At 40.9% G+C, this 23,441-nt stretch overlaps 1 protein-coding gene across 2 annotated transcripts in view; it reads right to left on the bottom strand.

Moving 5' to 3' along the window:
• Window positions 1–3,267: 3,267 nt before the first annotated feature.
• Window positions 3,268–23,441, bottom strand: part of USP6NL (USP6 N-terminal like) — a 123,988-nt gene continuing 103,814 nt past the window's right edge. For both annotated transcript variants that reach the window (XM_059912091.1, XM_059912092.1), the window contains 7 exons: window positions 22,426–22,474; window positions 20,689–20,809; window positions 17,660–17,754; window positions 16,937–17,002; window positions 16,745–16,844; window positions 14,076–14,228; window positions 3,268–5,159 (listed from right to left, as the gene is read on the bottom strand). In XM_059912091.1, coding sequence (XP_059768074.1) covers window positions 3,745–5,159; window positions 14,076–14,228; window positions 16,745–16,844; window positions 16,937–17,002; window positions 17,660–17,754; window positions 20,689–20,809; window positions 22,426–22,474 — 1,999 coding nt within the window. In that variant the 3' untranslated portion in view covers window positions 3,268–3,744. The remainder of the gene's footprint in view (window positions 5,160–14,075; window positions 14,229–16,744; window positions 16,845–16,936; window positions 17,003–17,659; window positions 17,755–20,688; window positions 20,810–22,425; window positions 22,475–23,441) is intronic.

Here is a 23,441-nt window from a genome sequence, read left to right as displayed (position 1 = left end):
AGGGAGGGGATATGGGGATGTATGTGTAAGTATAGCTGATTCACTTTGTTATAAAGCAGAAACTAACACACCACTGTAAAGCAATTATACTCCAATAAAGATGCTAAAAAATAAATAAATAAAAGATAACTGAGAAGTAATAATATTTCCAGAAGATTAAGCTGTAGATCCTCTGTGAATAAATCCCTATTTGTGGAGATGGAATGCTTTTCTCTAATCATGAAAATGAAAAGAAAAGGGATCTTAGCAAAGTACTGACCAGGCATCATTTTTGTGCTTATAGTATAACGAGCCCTGAGGGAGAGATCTGAAATGACAACAAATATAAAACTCCATGTTAAAGTGACACTGAGTATGACATAAATTTAGTATAAGAATTTTCTTAAAATGAAAAAAAGTTCAAACAATCACATCACATCCTGTAAACAACCATTTTTCTTCTCCGGAAATGCCCCATTACCTGAATCTCTCTTCCTTCTTTTGAGAAACATTCTGTCATTGACAGTGAAGGGGATCGGGTTCTGTTACCCCAAAATATGCCATTGGGCAATAAAAATGATTTTTGAGCTGAAGCATTTGAGTTCCTGAAATCTCTTATCTGCCTAAAAGCAGAGCGCCACCCCCCCCCCCCGCACCCCCAAAGAACGCAACTCTCCTAAATCCCCTCCTGGGGCAACTCTATAACCTCCCCTTCTGGTGCCCCAGCAGACCCCATCACAGACGATCATGTCTCCCACCTGCTCTCTTAAGGCCCATTTATTTTCCAGAAAGTCACCTGCTTTTCCATAAGTGCCCTTTCTCCCCCTTACCACCCTCACCCCTGCCTTGACTAAGTTGGGTGGAGAGACCCCAAGCTAACCCTCCCTTTGAGTGACTGATCACCGGATACCGCGTGAATGCAGAACGCACGTGTTAATGACCTTCCAGTTCCTTTTCTCCCGTTAGTCTGTCCTTTGTCAGTCCAATCTACAGGGCCTGGATGGAGAACCTAGAGGGCAGAAGGAAGAAGAATTTTTTTTCCTCCCCTGCAATACCAGGGTGTCTGATTTGACAGCTATGGCTATCCCCCAGCTCTCAAAGCTATTTTAAAAATCCTGTAAGCAACATAAGCACCTGAAAGAGTCGAAGTTTTAAAACCCTTTGAGACACTGGGTCTAAGTTTCTTTAACTTTTCAAACTAAATATTAAAAAAATAAAAACTATATCAAAGTGCTTACTGTGTTAGGCAAAACTGCTATGAAGAAAAGACTTAATAGTGGCAAAATAGTTACCTCATGTACATGCAGTTAAAGCAAAATCAGTCTCCACACCATGAAGATCCTCACCAAATGTTTTTTATAAATATACTTAGCCTACTTTATGAATGTTATTTCATCTTTTATCATTATTTCACTATTTATCTTTTATTAAAAGATAAATTTGAAAGAGTAAAACTGTATGGTGGCAAAATGACTGAATTAAATTTTCCTACTTGAAAAACTAACAGATCTACATTTTATAATGGGGGAAGACTGAAAATAATACCTTATCACTATTAACAATGGCTGATTAAATCAAATAAAGGGCAGGTGATACGGTTCTAAATACAGAACTACTGGAAATTAGTAAAACATATAACATAGAACTGTGATACATATAAAGTCATGTAGGCAAACGCTACGCAGTATCTACTCAGTTAGAAAGGAACTAGCTTTAGAAAAATCAGAGATGCCATCTGAAAAAAGCACATAAAAGACACAAAACAAAATATACTTATTTAGTATGTTAAAAACAATCACATCAAAAAAAGTATACAGATAAAAAAGTCATAGGTGACATAAGAAAATAGTGTGTGTGCATATATTTTTTGCATATATATATATATATTTATATATATAAATCTACAGTATGTACCACTGTTGATATATATATATATATTTTGGAACAGCTCTGATGCTGCTATCATAAACTAAATTGTACAGCTTGGTTTATTACAAGTCACAGAATCATGGTTTAAAATTGGAATTCACATCCCCAGCTACAATTTTATGTACATTTATTTCTAAGCTTCTACATGATCTGAACCAGGAGCCTAGTAGATCGGAGTTTCCGTGCAGTGTTTGACTGCTAATACACTGCATTTGTTTTGCCATTTAATAACATCATTACCAAGTTGATTAAAATTATATTAGACTCATTATATACATAAAAAATATTGTCACATTCACTAGCTAAACAAATGTTACTCTCGTTTTAAAAGACATACTTCTGTACCTTGAAAGCTTAAAGTCCCAACTTGCAACAAGAACCATCAATGTTAGGTTTTCTATTCCCTATTGTTCAAATAGGATCAAAGTAATGTTGAAAACAAGCTCTCCAGTGAAACCCAAAGGCATACTTTCTTGGAGTGCCCAAAACTTGGTCAGTGTTTTGGTCATTGTAGTGTAACAGAAGATTTTGAAAGACATTGCTGATTTGTTACCATGAACCTGAATTTTTCACTGAAACAAACAACAAAAAAAAAGATTTTTGAAAGTATGAAAGTCACGCTATTTAAAAAAAACAAAAACCACCAAAATCTGAGGTTCCTAGTAATAATTAGGATCATTTTTTACAATTTTACACAGATATAATTTAATGGCCTATGAGCAGCAATATCCACTGACTACATTCTTTAAAGAAGAGGGCCAGGAAAAGATCATGTGAATGCCACCCCGGGGCCCTTTGCGGGGAGACTCCACAGTCATTTAAGGGGCAGAAATAAGAAGTAACCATATTGTTAATCTTGCTTTCAAATGAGTGTAAAGGAATTTGTTCTGCTGCCCCGTGTGAGTGCTTGATGATCAGTAACTTGCAGCTTCTCCTGCTGGCATCCGCCGGAGGGCTGTGTGCACACTTCCTGGGCATCTGGCAAGGAACACTCTGCCCTGAGCTTTGCGAGGGTCAGACCAGAAAAAAGGGCACAGACGCACGAAAGCTGATCTCTCAGTGAACACGGATACATTGCGCGCTGCACCTTTGGTCATAAAATTAAACTGCCCCGATTTTAAGCACCATTAAGTGGTTAGCCTTTCTCTCCAATGTCTTTAATTTTCAGATTGAAAACTGAATGAGCAATTGAATGAGAAAGCTGAGCATTCCGTGAGATGCTGAATTAAGCCAGGGCAAACCCTCAAGTCGGTTTAGGACCTGGGTTAAAAATATAAGGGGGAAAAAAAAACTTGACCAAAAGACAAGGTAGGGAAAAGAAGAAGAAGAAATTATTCCATGGATCTAAATGAAAAGTAGTTGTTTTTTTTTTTTTTTTTAAACATTTCTTTAGTTCTGTGTTCAAACGTGTATGCGTAGATGCATATAGTATCTATTGAAAGACACGTACACTACACATAGCCTTAAAAATATCTATTCTACAGTTTTTCAGTGCTTTGTATCATTACTCAAAATAGAATGGGCTAACAGAGTACAAATATTCAGATTTTGGAGAAAGATATAAATGAAACCGTGCGTGCATCCCTAAATACTATTGCTATGTTTCCAGGTTAAATTCTTTTTAACAGGTTCAGTGATGATGCAAGTTAAAAGCTCATCTTAAGCAGCATCTAGGTGGGGATGAAATCACTTCCATATACTCTTATTACTGACATACACGAGAATTGTGCGAGTTGTTCACAACTGTATAAAATACTGCTTTGGCAATTATCAACATAGCAATGTAGGTTTCATACGGTTTCTATTCTCTCATCTGCAGCAAGTACAGATCAATTCTCACAGCAATACTGATTCCTGGATACAGAGTCCATCCCGATTCCTGTAGTGATATACTGGAGGCGAGGGCCCTGAATACTGATACCCAGATGAATTGGCATCTTCCAGAGCTGGGGAAGTTCGATACCGCACCGGACTATCTACTGAAACTGCAGGGAGGGTGTGGTCCTGATAGGGGACGTGTTGAAAGGTGGGGTATTTGGGTGAACTGCTTAAGTGGCTACGGTTGGCATCACGAGTCCACGACGGTCCGTGCATCTCCGGTCTCAATGCATAACCAACTTCCGACCATTTTCTGTTGTCTGGAAAACAATCCACTGGAGGAAGGAGGAATTTCCCATTCTTTGGTGACCCTGAATTGCCCGAATATCCCCCAGCACCAATATCAACAGGGAGAACTTCTATTCGACTGGACGGCTGGACCAGAGGAGCTGGGCGGCTGTAAGATTTCTCTGGAGAAACATCAGTCGAAAGAGTAGAACCATAAGGTCTCCGGGAAGGATTCCCTGGCATCCCGTGGGGAAACGGTGGAGACACAAAGCTGCTGTTAGCAGCAGGGATGCGTTTCGGAGAACTGCCCTGGTAAGTGGGGGGCTCACTGTAAGACGGGGGATGCGCTGCCCCTCGATCCTCCCCGTCTGACTGGGATGGATGTTTTGCGTAACCCGGAGGCTGTATTTTGAAAGTAAACGCGTTCGGGGCTCCGGAGGGACTGGAGCTGGGCTCAGCGTGCCTCCGTGGGCTGTGAGCGTAGGCCGCGCCCCGGGGGCTCTGGGAGCGCGCCCTCTCCAGCGCCTGCTCCAGGGCCGCGCTGGCGCCGTCCCCGGGTACGTTGTCGTACTGCGAGGCGGTGGAGCCACGCTTCCCTTCGTCCGCATCCAGCACCTTCACCTTCTGCCTGACGCTGGGGGGCCGCGCATCAGCGGAACCGGGGACGGCGACTCTCAGCGTGGGGTGTGCAGCCCGACTTCGCCCTTCAATGGCATACTTGGCGGTTTTCTCAATAGCTGAGATATCTGACGGCTTATTCCATTTGGGCACAAACTCCTTCCTGATGTGTGAAGTGGCGTTGCTATTCTGGTTAGCGGCGGCGTGGTTATACTGCCTGGAATTGTCCTGTGGACCCGATGGAAGTCTCCTTTGAAAATCCACCTCGTCTTTAAGCTTTTTACTCTCCTCGTCCACTGACTTCCGCCGCAGCTGCCGCGCCCTCTCGGGGGTACCTGTTCTACTTTGACGGGGAGGGGAATGCTCGTGGGCTTTGTAAGGTGACGAGCCGCTCTCTCTCCTGCCATCCGGATGTGGACTTGACCTGCCCACACTCCTCTGTCCGTTGCTCAGGTGACTGACGCCAGCTGATTGAGATTCAGGGGGAAGTTGTCCCAAAGGTTTCTTTGGAAATTCATCCTCTTTACCTAAAGGGAAAGATCAATTCATAAGTGCATGAATAAACGGTATCAAATATAAGAACTACATCATGAATAACTGCTTACTTTTCATGTGTGCACTCAAGCACATGCATATACGTACACAGACACACAGAATTTTAGTGGCTTAAGAGCAGCATTTTTTACAGAGATTGATACTAAGGCATAACAAAACTCAAAGTCTTATTACGCAATGTGCAGATGGGAAGATTTTATAACCTTATGAGTAAGGATCATACAATTGTGTAACATATGATTCTTATATTTTGTTAAGATAGTTACCTGCTTTTTCAAGAATGAGAAGCTGATATTTTCATTTCTATTCCTAAAACAATCCTGCAGGTCAGTAGCTCAGTGTCTCACCGTTACATTCCTTCCACTTAAGCATACCTCAACTATAACGGTTTTGGAATCTCAGTAAAACGGTTCCTATCAACCTCAAGCAGGTCTGCCAAGTTTAAAAGTCAACTGATGACCAACTGTGGTCTCCAAGTTATCCCCAAATAGCTTATTATTATTCTCTCAAGTACCTTCCACCGTATACAAAGAAAAAGCACTCTCTATTTCCAAATTACTACTCTAAGAGGGTCCTACTGCAAAAAAAAGGGAAAAAGAATAATAAAGAGAAAATCATATTAGATACTTTTGGTTTTACATTTTAAATAACTAATATGGGAAAACTAATGAGGAATTAAAGGAACGTGCAATAACTTGGGCATTTTGTAAACAGCTGTTTAAAGTGATCCACCACAATATGGGCTCCACTGAATACCATCCTGAAAAAACCAACAGACTCCGCTTGTAAAAATTCCAAGGTTTAAGACGTATGTTTTTTATGTCTTCTATTACTACAAAACCATATATTCTCACTTAAAAATAAGTCATTGCACTCTTCAAATGCTCCGCCACCCTCCCACCTAACAAATGTTTCCTGAGGAAAGCCATGAGTCCACCAGCTGTGAGCAGGCGGACGCTGCCTCGTTTTTATGTAGCTTACGGTCTAGGTGATGATAATTGTATTATTTACCCACATACCATACCATAATTTTCTTTAAGATGTTAAAATAATTCAATGAGCTTTTCTTTGGGAGGGGAGGGAGCAGAGAATGATGGCAATGCGATATCCTTTAAATAGTTAAGCTACCAGAATCAGAATTATTGAGCTAAAGATACTTCATGCTTTTCTGATTCAGTGGTCTTGGCATAATCAACATGGCTCTTGCATCTTTCTCTAATAAAGACGTTTTATGATATATGGACAGACTATTTTAAGTGATAACCCAAACTTGAAAATGCTTGTCGTTGAGAAAAGTTTTGTTTATGAATGTTGCAGGTAAAATAGGCTGGAGCATTCCAGTTCAGCCTGACTAGCCTCATATGAAATCTCTGGAATTGAGGTGAGAAGGTTGATTCAAATGCAGCCCTAGTCCAGAATATTCACAAATAGTCATTCAGCCTATCGGGTTAAAAACGAACAATAAAAATAAAATTAAAATCTATCTGGTGTCCCCCGAAAGCTTTTATCAGCTCTACAAGTAGTTATCCATTTAGTCCCAAGTAAACATATGAATTCCTTCTTTCCTGTAGGAAAATAACCCCAACAAACACAAATTATTGGGAAGACATGATAGAAAAACCGAATGCAGGAATTTTCTTTTCGCCTCCACTCTGACAACTCTCTAAGCACACAACACAGTAATCGGACTGGCCGATTTAATGGCTCGTTGATATTCCATCAGAGAATAACATCAGCCTTTTCAGGCTGGTGTGTAGGAAACCTGATGGAAAACATGGCCATTAAAAAGAAAGGGAAAACAGTGGCTCCCGGAGAGAGTGGCTGATTCATGCCTGCAAGACGCACGGTTACAGGGACAGACAGGCTCAGCTGCAGAGACCCTCCCGCTGAGCCCTCGAAGGCGCCCCACTTCCCCGCCACGCGACGGCTCCCGGCAGCCTGCAGAGCTGCCAACACTCTACTTCCCACGAAATCATTCTACATGTTTCTAAAAATTCTCCACAGCGGTATTAAAAAAAACAAAAAAAAAAAGAACAGATTTCAAGCTGCCCGGCTGCTGCAGGTTGCACGCCTTCTCCCTAGAACACCGTCGATCAGCGCAAGCCTCACCTGCTTCTCTCCGCCCAGACCCTGCGCTGGGGTTTCAGTCTTTATCAATTCACAAGTCACGAAAACAGTCGCTTGAAATTAGGTTTTTCGAGGGTTAGCTATCTGCTATGGTTTGAAGGTCTGTGTCCCCCTAAAATCCATGTTGCAACTCCCCTGCGTCACCTCCACGTCACGGTGTTTGGAGACGGGGTTCGGGAGGTAATCAGGTCACAGGGCGCAGCCTCGTGATGGGATTGGTGCTCCCACCCTCTCCACAGTGGAGTGACGGACGGGGCCACCGAGAGAGGTGGGATCTCCCGGGTTTTCCCTCCCCCCGCACTGCGGGGGCTGCAGCCACGGGTCCCTCTGAGTTGCGGTCGACAGTGGGGTGAGGAGTGGCCCTGGCAGAGCAGGAGGACTGCCCAGCTGGAGAGGCCGTGGTCAGACAGGGGGCCCTGGACCCCGCACGGGACAACCCACCTCCTTCTGCTGTCACGCCTGCCCAAACGCACCAGAGGGGGTGACACTGAAGAGGGAAGGACGGGCCAGTACCTGATTAATGTGAGTGACGTGCTGGGCAGGGCCTGGCACGTGTAGCCCTGGGACAGAGCCGCACGCCTTGCATCCTCTGAGGTGGACGGGGCACCAGAGCAGGGGGCGAGTCACCAGAGAATAGGCGTTTGCTTTTTCTCTTCTTCAGCAAGGTCTGTGTCTAAGAAACACCTCCTTGTTAAGGGCTGAATTGTGTCCCCTCAGAATTCCTATTTTGAAGCCCTAACCCCCCGAACCTCAGAAGGTGACTGCATTTGGAGATAAGGCCTTTACAGAGGGGACTAAGGTTAAATGAGGTCAGCAGAGTGGGCCTCTCATCCAAGATGACAGGTGACCGTATAAGAAGAGGTGATGTGGACACAGACACACACAGAGGGGGGACCACGTGAAGACACAGTGAGAAGGTAGCACCTAAAGCCAAGTGGAGAAGAAGCCAACCCTGTACACACCTTGATCTTGGACTTCCAGCCTCCAGAATCATGAGAAAATCAATTTTGTTGTTTAAGCCACTGTCTGTGGTGCTTTTGTTATAGCAGCGCTCACGGACTAAGACACTACCCTTCGGTCTACATCCTAAACCTCAAAACTGATTTGCTTTACTAAACACAAATTTTATGGATTGCTTTTCCTGTTAGTAAAAAGTCACATATTTCATTATTTATGATCATCTGCTTTTATGGTTCTAGGACATTTTCAATGTCAACAATGTAATGAAACCAACTACAGTAATTAAAATTTATTTTACAAAACCAGGTCAAAAAGACAACTGAACACAATAAATGTGGAGGGTGGACACAGGCAGTAACAGACCCACAGGGGTAACTCGAGTTCCGTTACTTCACAGATTCTTGCGATTTCCTATGGAAACGCAGACATTCAGCTGTAGCTACTTACTGATGATGATAAAGATGAAAGGGCATCTTCGTAAGTGTGGTACCCAGAATTTAAGCAATATTCTAGGTTTGGACTAACTGAAACGCAGTACAGTGGGGTTTAATAAGGGACTGATGCAATGGAAGAACACTTTACAGTGGTGGTGGGAGGGAGAACGTGAGGGGGAAGAGGTACTAGGGGAGAAAACTGAACATCACGTCCTGTTCCTGTATTCTAAAGTCCATAGATTTCCATCCTGAAATCCTTTGGATACATAAAAGGCCCATATCAGTAAAGACTAATAGGACACAGGGTAAAAGGCAGGATTACAAAAATAAGGCATGTTATTTCTCAGGAGAAGGAATAAAAAAGTGAGAAGGAAGCAATGGACTGAGGTGGTAATTTCACGCCTGAAACAAAATGGAAAGGTACGTGTCATCCATACAAGGGAGTTTTAATTTTCCAATATAAAGGGTAAGAAAAGTACTCACCTTACACTTAACACTACTTTATATTCAAGTCAATACACAAATTTCTCTAAGGAAGAGACATTAATATTCTATGCATCTACACATTATATTAGAATTAAAAGAAAATTTTAGCATGTTCCATTTACTGAATGGTCAAGAGGCCAAAATCCACACCGGGAAAAAAAAAATCTGTGACTGTTCTAAAATATCAAAAAAGTAGCTTCTTAAAGTTCTTTCATGGTAGCCCATAATACATTTCCCTTTCACCTTAGCAGAAGATAACCTACTTAAAGTGCAGTCCTACTTATTTTGCAGACCTTCCTATAGCATCTAAAATATTAACAGAATTACAAGTAAGGTTTTGACAAAATGTCCACTCATTCATACGTAAGTAATCTGAATTAGAGTAACAACATACCATTCAAATAGTACCAAAACATAACGGTTATAAATACCCAAGACCTACGTAGCTATGAAACTAGATATAGCAGGGTTTGGAGAAAAAAAAAAAATCCAATGCAGACAAAAGGACATTGTGTCTAATTAATTCCTGAATGTCAGTCTCTCACTAGGAACTAGGATTCTGTAAGAGGTGCATGGTGAATACCTCGACTGTACAAAGACATTTAGAGGATATGGCCTCTTTGCCCCCATAAAGATTATCAATAAGCATGGAAGAAAAGAAAGTAATTTGAAAAAGGCAGTAGACAAGGATATAAGGAGGAGCCTTCTAAAATGGAAGTGCTTAAGAAACCTAATTCCTCCCAATTTTACGGACAGTAATGCAAGTTAGGCTAGGAGGCCCTGCTTGGTAAGGGTAAGCTTATTCCCCGGTGCCAGGGCCGGGCCGCAGTGCCGGAAACAGTGCTGGGCTACACCTACTGCCCACAGTGACCTGGGACCAGGGAGCAGGCTAGGGCCACCAGCAGTTGCTGACTGATGACACACGGACCCTGCCACGCCCAGTTTATTCCTGTAAGTGACCCAACCCCTCCGAACAGCGCAGCTCCCCAGCGATTCAGGAGCGAGCAAATGGGCACTTGCTGTTGGCGTCTCTAAGGGTCCTCAGGGCCACCGTGACCATGGGAAGGGCTGTCTCTCAAGAGGAGGAGTGAGAAGGGGGTGGGAAGGAGGGACCAGAGGGGAAAAGAGAGAGAGAAGGGGGAGGAGGAGGGGAGGGAGAGGACGGGAGACAGAAGGAAGGAGCGTGGAGGGCAGCAGGGCCGGGGAGGCCCACGGAGCATCACCCCCCCGGAGGCCGCTGGGGCCTGCGCGTCTGAGCGGGGACCTGCTCCTGTTTCTCAAAAACTGAGCAAGGCCGAGTCTCGGCAACCGCAGCACCAAAACCCAAGGGCCCTGCGCCTGGGGGAGCTGACCTCTGTGTGTAAGTACAAAATCAAGAAGAAAAATCTACCCGACCTCGTTGTAAGGCGATTCTTCTGTGAAGATTAGTTATTCAACTTTCCCTGAGCTGAAGCTATACTAGGCAGACCCTCCAAGAAATACGTATGCCATCATCATATCTTCATATGCTAATAAATATCCTCTGCCCTTTCCCACAAAAGTAGATCCAAATAAGCATTAAACATTCTTGTACAATCTCTTCATAGATTCACCTTAACCTACTCGAACTACCTGCCCCTCAAAACACACACTGCTATACTTGGTCTTTGTTTGGTTTAAGTATTGCCTTTCACCCCTAAGCAACTGAGTGTAACTAAAAGATTCAAGCATAACTGATGTCAAAACAGATGGCTATAAACAGGCAATAAGTACTAATATTTATTATCCACACTTTCATTCTGGACTTCTTTTCGGTAGACATAACATTGTCTTTGCTCACCCCACTCTAGCTCCCTGCCTAAAATTGTGTTCTTCCCTTCTTCCCCTGAAAACCAGGAGTTTAAATGATATTTTTCACTAGCGTTCCATTATGTGAGTGGTGAGTATTTTTATGCCAGTGCCAACAATTAGACTACTCTGCTCAAAAAAAAAAAAGGAACTATAGCTTGATATATTTCAGAATAAACGCAAAGATGCTTATTATTTTTTCTTAAATAACTTTTTTCCTTGAAAAACAAAAAGAAAAGCCACCAAAAAGAATATTCCTAAGCATCCCTAAAGAAATACGGAAAGAGTCTCAAGTCCCTTCGGGCTGGTCCATCTCTGATCTTACTCAGGTCTCTGTCACCACCCAGTGGACACTGCGCGCAACTACAAGTCTCACAGACTGCCTCTGAAGACATGAGCAGCTTCCTGCGCCCAAGGAGAGGCACGTAATTACAGGAAAGTGCTCTCAATGCTCTTCCCTGTGAGCAACTTTCTACTTTTAAATTTCAACAACAGAATATATGTACTCTGACTGTTCTAACAGTTTTCAGTGAGAAATGGTGGGGGCCACTGTCAGGAAAATTCTTCTAGGGACAGAATCATCTTATTCCTTTTTCCAGATTAAATATTAAGTCCATTTGAGGTTTCAAATATTGTCACAAAATTACTGATTTCAAATTTATATCTGAAAAATTGAGCAGTTTCATTTCTGTTTAATGTACTATCAGCCAGAAGAATATACAATTCAAACACTATTACAGCTTTCAACAAGGTGATCAAAAGAAATACAGTATGCTTTCAAAATTATAGCTAGGATAGTTTTAAAAAATCCAAAAAAATTATTGTAGTTAGGCTCATAGGCTGGACTTTCTAGCAGATTAAACTTGAAAGATAAGGGAAGCGGAAAGGACACAATTATTTAAACACATTTATTTTTATAAACCTATTTTAATGCCACATAAATTCAATAGATCTTTGTGAAATAACTTAATTTTTAAAACCTGTACTGTGTGTTTCCTAGGGTTTCAAGTCACAAACACAGTACAAACTGCTGTGCATGTGTAACATCAGTTTCCACTATACAAAGAGAAGTGAAAACGCACTCAAACCCTCAAAAAGTGAGACAGAACACATAACTAAACTGACTTGTCTGTGTGTGCAATCAAGATACAGAAAGGTTCCATCACCTCCAAAAACTGCCTCCCGCTAACCTTCTGTAGACGATAAGTTTTTATATCCTAAAAAATACACTATAGCTTCATTTGTTCATTAAAAAGTATCGATTGAATGCCTACTCTATGCCAGGCACTGCCCTAGGTGCTGGCGACACGAAGACACGGTCACGGCCCTCCAGGAGCTTACTGTCTAGTGCAGACATCAAACTAACTGACAGGGGGGTGACGCCCAGCGAGTGTGGGGACAGATGCACACACGGAGCACGCACGGTTCCAGCACAAAATACCGGTGACCAAACTCTGCGGCTTTGGGGAGGCAGGGGACTGGCCGAGTCTTCAGGAAGGAGACAAGGCTTAAGCCAAGCCGTGTGCACTCAGCAGGGTGGACCGGGTCAGAGGCCCCGGGGGTGCGGAGCCCCCTCACCACGTTCCCCCTTAACCGCCAGCATGAGCAGAGCAACATCAACCAGTGTTCCCGCTGTTATTTATCCACCCCTCTCCTCTTATCCCCACCCTACTCTCCGTCCCCTTTCTACCGTTTCCTAGCAAAAGATCTTACAAAGGACTGCTACCAGGTTTCCTCATGTGTAAAATGAGGACGAGTACTTTTTCTTAGTTATTTTAAGGATTAAATGAGACAGTGCGTGTGGTATGTGGCAGAGAGCAAGCATTCAATACATACTAGCTGCCAGTTACATGCTCAATCATCCCATTCCATTACACAGGTTTTGACATTTTATTCTCATGTTTAAATAGTTCTATTATATACATATATTTTTTTCTTTATGTGTCTTTTACTAAAACTTGTCTTAAACTCATTTTAAACGTAGGCAAGACCTTTAAAAATAAATGTTGAAATAGCAAGAATATAGTTAGTAACTGCTCTTCCAAATGCATTCCCTGCTATAGGAAAGAATTAGTAGAAAAGGGACATCATTACACTGCACGAGAGATGGGTGACCTTCTGGAGCAGAGGTGATGGTCTCACAGGGCCCAGGCCCCCACTCCATTATTGCTGTGACGGCTTGTTTTCTAGTGAATTCTGAAGACCCAGAACAAACCTCGGAGAACACGGATTAGACCCCTTGCAATTAAATAACTAAAAGCAGAGCATCTTGGTTTTTAGCAAAGGTGTGTTCTTAAAACTTCTTTCTACTGTGCTCTCTCCACATTTTCTTTCTTTCTCTTCCACTCACCCGGTACCACCCTCCATCCATCTTCCCCCATTTATCCTGTTTCTAGCTCTATTATGACCCTATTCACACTCTATTATTGTGTAAATCCTGTCTCTCCTCTGTGCACCCTGAGAGCAAGAAGCACGTCTTTCTTTTCAGTTAAATCCCCAACAGAGCACCTAGCAGAAAACCTAACAGGTGGTACTGGAAGATGTTTTGAAATAAGTGAATAAAATATATTATTTATACTGCAACATACTGCCAAGAGCCCTGCATCAGCAGTCAGGAAACTCGGACTCCAGTGGCAGCAGTAATGCTGTGTTTGCAGGTTCTGCAGCTTCAGAGTTAGCATTTTAGTATCAGTTTCCTCTTCTAGAAAATGGGACTTTTACTTGCTCTGTTACTGCATATGGTTCCACAAAATGAGATGATGAAAGTAAAAAGCGTTTATTGTTATGGTAGCTTAAAGCACCATGGTCACTTCTGTTGAAATAACATTATTTGTATATCAAACTTCCTAAATTTAAGTAGGGACTCTATTAGGAGAGGCAGATTTAATATGTTTATTTGATTTTTCTTAAAATCGAAGATTTTAAGAAATCTGGTTTACATGATGTCATCACAAGTATGCTGATGTTTTCAAACAGAAATGGACCATGTTAACTGCACCGTGTCTTCCAATCTTAATTGTAAGTTACACATAAAGAGTCTGGCTATTTCCTTACCAGGTTCTGGAAGGTCTAACTTTGCCCGCTTTAGTTCCACCATAGAAATCTGGAGCTGCTCTATTACAAAGTCGTCTTCAAAGAAAAAATCCTTTGCCAAGGTCTCCTGAAGAAATTCCACAAGTTCTTCCATAGACAATTTCATAAGATGTTCTGAGAAAGGATGAAAAAGGTAAACAACAGCTACTTTAGGTTGAGAATATAATGTATTCTATTCTGATGTATGTTTTTAAAAGGGCACAGCGCACAATTTATACATGGCCTTGTGAATTTCACCGAAACTGAGTAAGATGAACATCTTTTCTGATATTAAAGCAGTCACAGAGAAAAGCAGGTACCCCTGGGGGCTTGGGGAGAGGCGAATGCTGCTCAATACCTTCTCATTGGTGTAAGAATAACCGGACCTGGGTATTAATATTCCCCCAGAGCCACCCAGGATGACATGTGTGTTTTCTGTTTCACTGATACGGAGCTCCAACTGCTATAGGCACATCCACTTCTAGGTCTGTATTTTAACTGTCTCAGAATTTCTCAAAAATCTGGATTATTAATTTTATTTGTATTTCTACTTATGAAAAAATTCAAATTACAGATACAAAGCAGAAAGTAAAAATCAGCTAAGATCCACTAGCCAATGACCTACAAGCAGATGTGTGTACATGTGTATCAATTTACAAAAATAAATGATACTCTCCATGTTATTCACCTCGTTTTTCCCCCACTCGATGGCGTACATCACTGATACCTCTCACTTCAACAAACATGATTTTATACCACCATCATTAACTATATAAGCGTCCATTGTATTGTACGCTCTATACTTAATTGGTCTTCTAATATTGGGCATTTAGGTTGTTTCTAATTATTTTTTACTGTTTAAAATCACTGTGTGATTTTTTTTTTTTTTTTTTTTAGTAACAATGTCTCTAAATATTGGTAAGGCCATCAGGGAAAAAAACAAGAAAAAAATCTTACGAGCTTCAGCTAACTATTGGTCCAGACAGTTTTTGAAGGTTTATATGGTGAAGGAACTTCATGTTAAGTCCTTGAGCTGTGTCTTCCTAACGAGAAAAAATACACAGCAGCAGACAACGGTTTTCCACAGCTTATTTAATCTAATGACATGGTAGGATATAAACTAACTGTTATGCTTAAAGTTTATTTACAAAAGGGGGAGAAACTTTTTACTTGTCAAAATTAAGCAAGAGTCTGAAGTAAAACACAATTTAAGAGGAGGAAGAGAGCTACAGGGAAATATAACATCATGTTTTTACTTTCTCACTGCTTAGGGAACATTAAACTAATAATGTTTAAACTAACTAATGTAAACTAAACTAATGATGTTTAGTATACTAAGAGTATACTTTTGCTCTACATTTTTGTCCGTTCATAATCCAGAAAGAGAGAAAAGAAGTAAAGGGGGTGAGAGGAGAGACTGATTGATTGATTTCCTGTGGTTATAATGACAGACCCTGAGTCTTGGGAGGTAATTCATTGCCAAATTGTTTCATCTGGGTGCTGTGGTTTGCGTGTTGGGGAGGGAGGGAAATGGACCACAACACTTCTGAATCCTCTTCTTTCAGTGTAAACTATACAGTCATGATTTTAAAGTTTCATTCCAACCTAGAATTTGGATAATCTGGTGCTCCTGAAGGCCACGCTTTTCAAGTAAGCAATCAAGCAATCTCATATCAAAGTACCTAACACATTCTTAGAACAAAGCCAAGCACAGCAGGGAGAAAAACTATAAAACATGACCCCAAGCACTCAATTAGCTTATAAGTTATGGGGGCAACTAAAGAGATGATCATTCAAGAACAAGATAAGATGCAGAGTATACAACGAACATGAACCTAGGCTGTGCCCTAGGCTGGAAGTGTTGTGTGAGGTTCCGAACATTCCAGTGACTCTCTTCTCTGCATTGTTACAAGAAGAGTCACCAAAGTTTTAAGGCTGGGTTGAGACTTTAAGACGAATAAGGTTCTTCATATTCATAAAGAGAAACTCTCATTCCTTGACTTAAGGAATTCCTTGACTTAAGGCACAGCATCTCAAATTTACAGAGCCCTTGAAATACTGCAACTGAAGGCTTTTAAAAGCCTTGTGTTACATTTGGGCAACTGTGGACATGGACTGTACTTGCTTCAGAGGCCGCAAAGCAGCCAAACAGGTAGATGAGCTGGAGGTTCCCCATCTCTGGTCTACGGCGTGGGGCTGGATGCTTTTCTCCTGGGTGAAGGACACAGTAAAGGAAAATGTCCTCACTAGCCCTTTTAACTAAGGGGCCTGGCTTCTTTGGTCTCTCCCTTTTCCTACTACAAACCTGAGATTCAGACCAATGAAAAGAAATAAGGGATCCCCCGTGGAAACAAATAACTAACAGGAATATTATTATTAGTGAAACATATACACTGCATTCTACTGAAGTGTGAAGATGAAAATGACATAGAGAAAAGAATCAAAGACGTTTTCCAATGTAGTAAGCTTCTGGTCATGAGGAAGAACTAATGAAAGTAAAGTGCCAACTGAAGATAATTTCACTGATTTCCAAGAATTTTTAAAACTCATTACTAAAAGAAAATGAATTTGAATTTGGGTGGGTAATGAGAAATCAAAGTTAAAATAAGGCTAGATTTTTGTGAAATCTTTATAATTAAACGTTTTCTTACTTCTGTGTAATTTTAAGATTGTGTAAGACATAGCAGTAAGAATTCGTTCTCCTTCAAAGATATAGATGTCCCATATTCTGAGGTTTAGTGTAAAGGGAGTCTACAATTAAAACAAAACAGAAATAAGATTAACAGTTTGCCCTTGGCTGGTATTTGTCATTTTATGATTGGGCTTTGTAAATAAATACTCACCCGATCAAGGAAACATTGAAAAAACCATTTCATTGTGTAAAAACTTGTGTAGATTTCTTGAGAATCCTGGAAAAAACAAAGACTTCACAACTTCTGGATTGCAGCACACAAAATATGACAATATAATACTAAAAGTTAGGCAGGTTTTTGGAGGTAGCTGTCACAGCTAAACAAAACCATTCATTACAAATCTCTTTCGTGCTGGAGTAGTTCCACTTCTTCTCTTCTGACTCCCTCTTCTCCCTCAATTTTACTTTTGAAAATCACCCTGAGAATAAACCCTTCATAAGAAAGGATTGTAATACAACACTTTGCTTCTCTTCAATATATTCTAAAGGGACGTATCCTTGCTTTACTAAATTACTGTGTTTTACAGGACAGCATGTATATGGTTCACTGAGGATGAGTTTGTATGACCCTTAAAATATTTTAGTGCGATTAAAAAACCTCCCAAATCACTGAGAAATCACACATCCTTAAAAACTATATTGTTTGTATATATCAGCTTCAAAGTTTGATTCTATGAGTTAGGGCTGTGATAGTTCATCCGTACTAAATTTCACAAATCTAACGTCCTTTTAACAACTGGGAATTACAACTGCTCAGTAAATGACATGGACAAGACTATAAATCAATAGGGTAATTGGGACCAACGGCTGCACTCAAGTCTTCTAACTTTATTCTTGGTGTAGGTGGGTGTAAGTCAATGTCACATCTACCTACCAAGTGCTGCTTAAGCTTGGACAAAAATTTATTCAGTATTTTTTCATGATGTTCTTGAAACCTCAAGAGTTTGGGAAAACCATGGACAAAAAATCCTAGAATATAAACATAAAAACAATACTTCATAAACAATACCAACAGAAATCTCTATTTTTAAGTGCAACATATCTCTTTCATCTTTTAACTGTCAACAACAACAAGAACAACGAATCCAGTAGTACCCAAATATTTTTCCTCCCCTCCAAGGAAACAATTGTGAATAAGCTTTGGTTAATGAAACTAACAGTCTAGTATGTGTTTGCTAAGGATCTTCTATATCCTTGTAAAAGTATAAAAGAGGACAGAATATTTCTGAATTAAAAGGGAAACTAAGAAAAAATGGAAACTGAAGCCATTTATCAAGATTATCTGTTCTCTTGAAGTACTGGGTCATGTCTTATACGTACACATTTTTATAAGTTATTCTAATCTTGATTACTTATTTTGTTTTACCATTAATACATTACATAACAAACATTTTATTACCCTTTTCAGGCTTACTCCAGTACCATGCCAAGGTTATTATCACTTTGTAATCCTTTCTATAAGTGATACTTAACATCAGCTAAAACATACGGGCACTATATGATCGACGTTAATATATTCTATCCCAACTGATTATACAATATAATCTATAAGATTTCTAAGAAGTAACTGTAAATGGGAAGTTAGTATTAATTTTGTGTATTTAAGTCATGGAACTTTACATCTATTTTCATTCAAAAATTTCCTTTCAGATATTCTATATGATCTGTTAAAAAGGACGCATACACAATGAATTTATGATTTATCCACATTAGCGTTTTCCAACCTGGGTTCTATTTAACTTCGAAAGACGTTAATAAATGTTCTATGTTTTTAAAAGAATCCAGGAGAAATACTGTGTGTTATATATACCCTTCTTGCCTATGTTCACGAGGCATATGAACTTCTGAATGTTTCTAAGTTGCTTTATAGACTACAGAAACCTGGTTTTCTTCGTTTAGTTCATCTCCCAGCCTTATTGGCTCTTGGAGTCCATTTTTCCGCACAGCACGCCTGTTTCCAAAAAGTGAAACTACGTCCCTCCAAGAACCCAAGAAACACATTGCTGGGAAACACAGCTTTATAATCTTCAGGGAAGGGCTACTTCTTAGCTAATTCCCCGCTTTCTAAGGCACTGTAGAACGTCCCAGACAGCAACGTCCTCCCTTAGTAACACTGTCCAGTGAAGTGAGTCCATAAAAAAATCCATGTCTCTCTTTCTGTGCCACTTTCATGGTCAATTTGATAGGAATGGGAGTTGGAAGAATTTCAAGAAAAAGTCTGATTTTGAAAAAGGCAATCCCTTCAGTAATACACACGTGCTCAAGGGTGCTAAGATACCCAACGCTGCTTCACTTTTCAGTGGTGTCCCAGACTTGATATTTTAAATCTCATTTTCTTCAGCCCTCACTTTATTCTACACATTTGTAAGTGATACCACTTTCATATAGGAAATGCAAAGAACTGAGGTAATCTTCAGTTATATAATTTCACAGGCAGACCTTGAAACAAATACCTCTAAGTACAAACTTACCCATAATAATGACCTAAACTGCTTTGGTAATGTAAATGTTAGGATAGTAAAATTAATACTGCTTTATAGATTAGACTGGTGACAATAATTACTGAAAGCAAGCTATCAGGTTTGTTTAAAAGAATGAATTTTCTAAAATTGGGTGGTGTTCCACATAATTACATACTACTTAAACCGTAACATTCCATTGTACTTCAAGATATATCACCAACACCATCTCAGGGTAAAGCAAAATGAAGACTGATAAGGAAGAGTTATTCTTCTTCAAGATGCCTTTTGAAATGATACTGTCTATTGGATGGCAGCTCAGTATAATGTGTCTTACTACTGGAGTCTCTTTGTGGGACGCAAAGTGACCAGAAACAGTTATCATGCAGATAGTATTTATTTTTTAAAAGATTCACAGGGAACACTGAGGGAGAAACAGACAGACAGACAGACAGACAGACAGACACACACACACACAATGCCCCCACAATAACCACATGGTAAGAATGTGAGATTTAATAAACTATGGACTATAGAAGGTCATACTTTTGAAAATTTAAAATATTACTTTAATATGTGGCAGGTTCCCTACCAAATAAAGCTTTAACATTCACAAACAGAACTAAGATGGTCCATTCTCAGAGTGATTAGTGTTAAAATTGTTTTTAATTTGGTATTACCACACGCAGTGGCACTGGGAAAATAATTTTGCATTATATGGACAAATGCCACTTTTATTTCCAAGAGAAGCTGCAATCCAAACTCTCGCAAGTAAAGTTTACTGCATATGCTTGGCAAATATAACGAAAACGTTATTAAAAACCTCCTTCTAACTTGAAAACCAAAAAATTATGCAAGTTTTGAAATATTACATAATAAAGTGCCCAGAATATGTTATCAGCCTTTTTACTGTAAAAGGGAGTCAATTTTAAGGCTGAAAGAACTGAAACACACACATGAAATACAAAACTACTTAATTACTGTGTACCTTTCCTTTAAACACCTAAGTGTCATTTCTCAATTAATATTCTTTGACAAAGAAGTATACATCACAATATCCAGTCAACAGTAGACATTTCACTGAATGCATGACTGTCTAAAAGTTTTGATCAAAAGCTCTCAATAATTCAGTTTTTCCTAAATTCTTCTAAACCTAAATTAGTTTCTCCTGACTGGAGCAAGTAAGGAAAGAGTTTTAAAATGTCAACAGTATACTTTGTAGTAAACACGAAGGAATATAAATGTGAACAGAAAAGTTGAGAAAAGTTCAATAGAGAAGAATTAAATAAGAAACTAGTAACAGACACTAATGAATTAAAGAAGCCCCTAAACATTTTTTTGTACTTAACCCTACCAAGCATCTTCCAAAGTCTGACTTTGTTTGAATTTGCCTTTTTCTCCCTCCCTTGTTTGTTGCTGATGATCAACTATGGGGTTTTCTTACCATGCATGGCATGTTTGGGGCCCGAGAACAGTTTGACCAGGGCCCAGAAGGCATCTTCTTCATTCATATACATGAGGAGTAAAGCTGTGATCTGGCTCATCCCCTGACAGTATCCAACTTCCTAAAGAGAAAATGAGAACAGAGAAACTGGGGGTTTTCAGATCGAATTACATGTACATGCACATATAAAAAACTGATGTAGAAAATAATCAGAAAATGCCTAAACACATGATTTAATGGCAATTCTATAGAGAAATATTACAATCTCAACAGCACTGAGCCACATACAATCAAAGAATGCACCTGGTATTGGAGAATAAATGAAGAAGTACGGGCAAGTTTAACCTACACGGATTTTACTGAGCCCATTTTACTGATACCATTACACCTTCTGTAAAGGCTGTTTACTTTCCTGTTTTATGTGTGATTCTCAGCTCAATATTCCTCTTCTTTGCTCAGATGCTGGCAAATTTCTCTCCTCATATAGTTCCCAAATTTGCTGTCTTTTCTCCTCTAGACTTCCGGACCCTTATACAGACACATTGTGGGGTACCTATCCAGCCTATGCTCCTTCCCTGAGAACTGCCCACTCTCCTCATAATCCCTGCTTATAACATGGTCTTAGAGATTCATGTCTGTGCCATGTGAACCAAAGCTGTTGGAGCAGAAGACATCTGGCCCCAGGGAACCATTAATTGGCTGCAAGACTAATTTACTAATTTCTCTAAGAAAACTGAATAAAGCCACAGAGACTGCAATCAGATGGTGGTATGTACTTGAACAGAATGGTCATGGTGAGTCCCTGGGTGCAATATTAGCCTTGGAAAAACAGATAAGCAGACAAAGAAAGCAATCTGGAGAGAGAAACAGTGGAACGAACGGTTCCCAGAAACAATGAGGGTTACCACATGGCCACAGAGTGGAAGAGAGAGAAAGGGAAGCTCTCTCACTGGAGGCTTCTCACTCTCCAGCTCCGACCCCCCCGAGCTTCATTTCTATGAGAAGTCCCTTTAATCAATCCCTTTTTAACTTGCCCTTGTTTGGGTGAATTTCTGTCCCTTGTGACTTAAAGGTTTTGATGATAATGGAAATGATACACCCCAAGGTTCAAGGTGCCCTTCCTGGAATCTTGGCAACAAGCATTTATTTGGCATCCACACTGGTTTCAACACGAGTTGATCTTTCCCCCCAAGTCTCTCTCCCCGCAGAGTAATCAATGCCTTAAGAATAACATGTTCTAATACCAAAAAGCTTGGTTTTGGCCTACTCCAGGAGACAGCAAGTAGGTACATATGGTCTCCTACCTGGACCTCACTGAATAAATGAAATGTGACCCTGAAAGGCAGCCTCCCGGGCAGTGGAGTCACCAAGAGTCGGGCAGAAATTAACCTGGCTACCACTTCCTGCCCTTCTGGCGCTGCTCATTCCGGTCCTACTTGCTTAAAATAAAAATAAGACAAACAACAACGCAAAACATAACAGAACAGTCTGGAGAAAGAGGGGGAAAGTGAGCTTCGCTGTCATACTGCGGTTTCTCCACTTCCCAACCAGCTCTGCTCTAAGACGCCAGGGGGGCCACGGGAGCCTCAGGAAGATCCACAGAGACCTGGAGACCATCTAGCCCTGAGATGAAGCAATGCAGGCCAAAAGGGCCTTGTCAGGAGGGAGGCCCAAAGATCTCCTCCAGGTGCTCAGAGCACAACTCAAAAAGCTGTGGGCAGGCGTGCTCCAACTTACCGTATTGTAGATAGAATATGCAGCAAGAACGTGGAACAGGGATTGCTGCCTAGAAAAAGAAATTTACATTGAACACAATTTAGTTTTTTTCACATATTTTTAAAATTATAAACTTAAAAAAATAAACAACAGTTTGACTGAAGATAAACAGATAATCCAGATAAAACTACTACTATAATAAGGAAATGATCCCCCAGCTCAAATTTAAACAACACAGTCTAAACTTGAGGCTAAATTTGACAGAAAGGATTTATAGCAAAAAGCACGGAGGGCTTCACAATTTCTTCAGTTTGCTCCCCTCTTTCACTGAACTACTCTCACTATAGAATCATCCCCGTAGAAGGAGCCGGCTGGACGGAGCTGCGGACCGGCCTTCTGAAGACTCAACTCACACTGCCAGCTCCGAGAAGTACCTTGCTGGGGGGGCATGTCCCCCAGGAGGCGGTATACACCCAAAACCAGCCTCCAGCACCAGCGCTGCCTCCTCTCCCAGGATCCAGGGGTGGGAATGGGAGTGGCTCCACACACCGTTACCTCTTGGGTCCACTAACAACACGCTTGGCTCTGCTGCTCTAGAGGTCCTGGCTCCAAGGAGAGGGATGTCCCCCCAGGAGACACAATGATTCCACTGAACTGGAAGCCAAGATGGCCACCGGCCACTCTGGGCTCCTCATGCCTCCGAATCAACAGGCAAAGAAGGAAGTGACTGTACCGGCTGGAGGGACTGATCCCAACCACTAAGGGGAAGGGGGTGCTAGGACACAGCAGACGCAAGCGGGAGCACGTCTAGAACACAGAGGACACTTAAGGTGCCTCTGAGTATAACCAAACCCTGTGATTAAAGTCAACGGAAAACCTCCACAAGCAAATTCAGGCAGGACTGCTAATGGTCCAGGCTCTTCAGGAATAAAGGTTTAGGTCCCCCCACCAGGCAAAGAACCACGGCCAGCCGAGGCACTTGCTGAGGGCAAAGGGAACAGGGGGTGGGTAGTGGGAAGGTAAGTAACCAACCAGCA

This window comes from Balaenoptera ricei, chromosome 2, assembly GCF_028023285.1.
Source record: "Balaenoptera ricei isolate mBalRic1 chromosome 2, mBalRic1.hap2, whole genome shotgun sequence".
NCBI lineage: Eukaryota > Metazoa > Chordata > Mammalia > Artiodactyla > Balaenopteridae > Balaenoptera > Balaenoptera ricei.
Note: the sequence above shows the minus strand (reverse complement) of the source record. Positions and strands in the feature narration are given on the sequence as shown.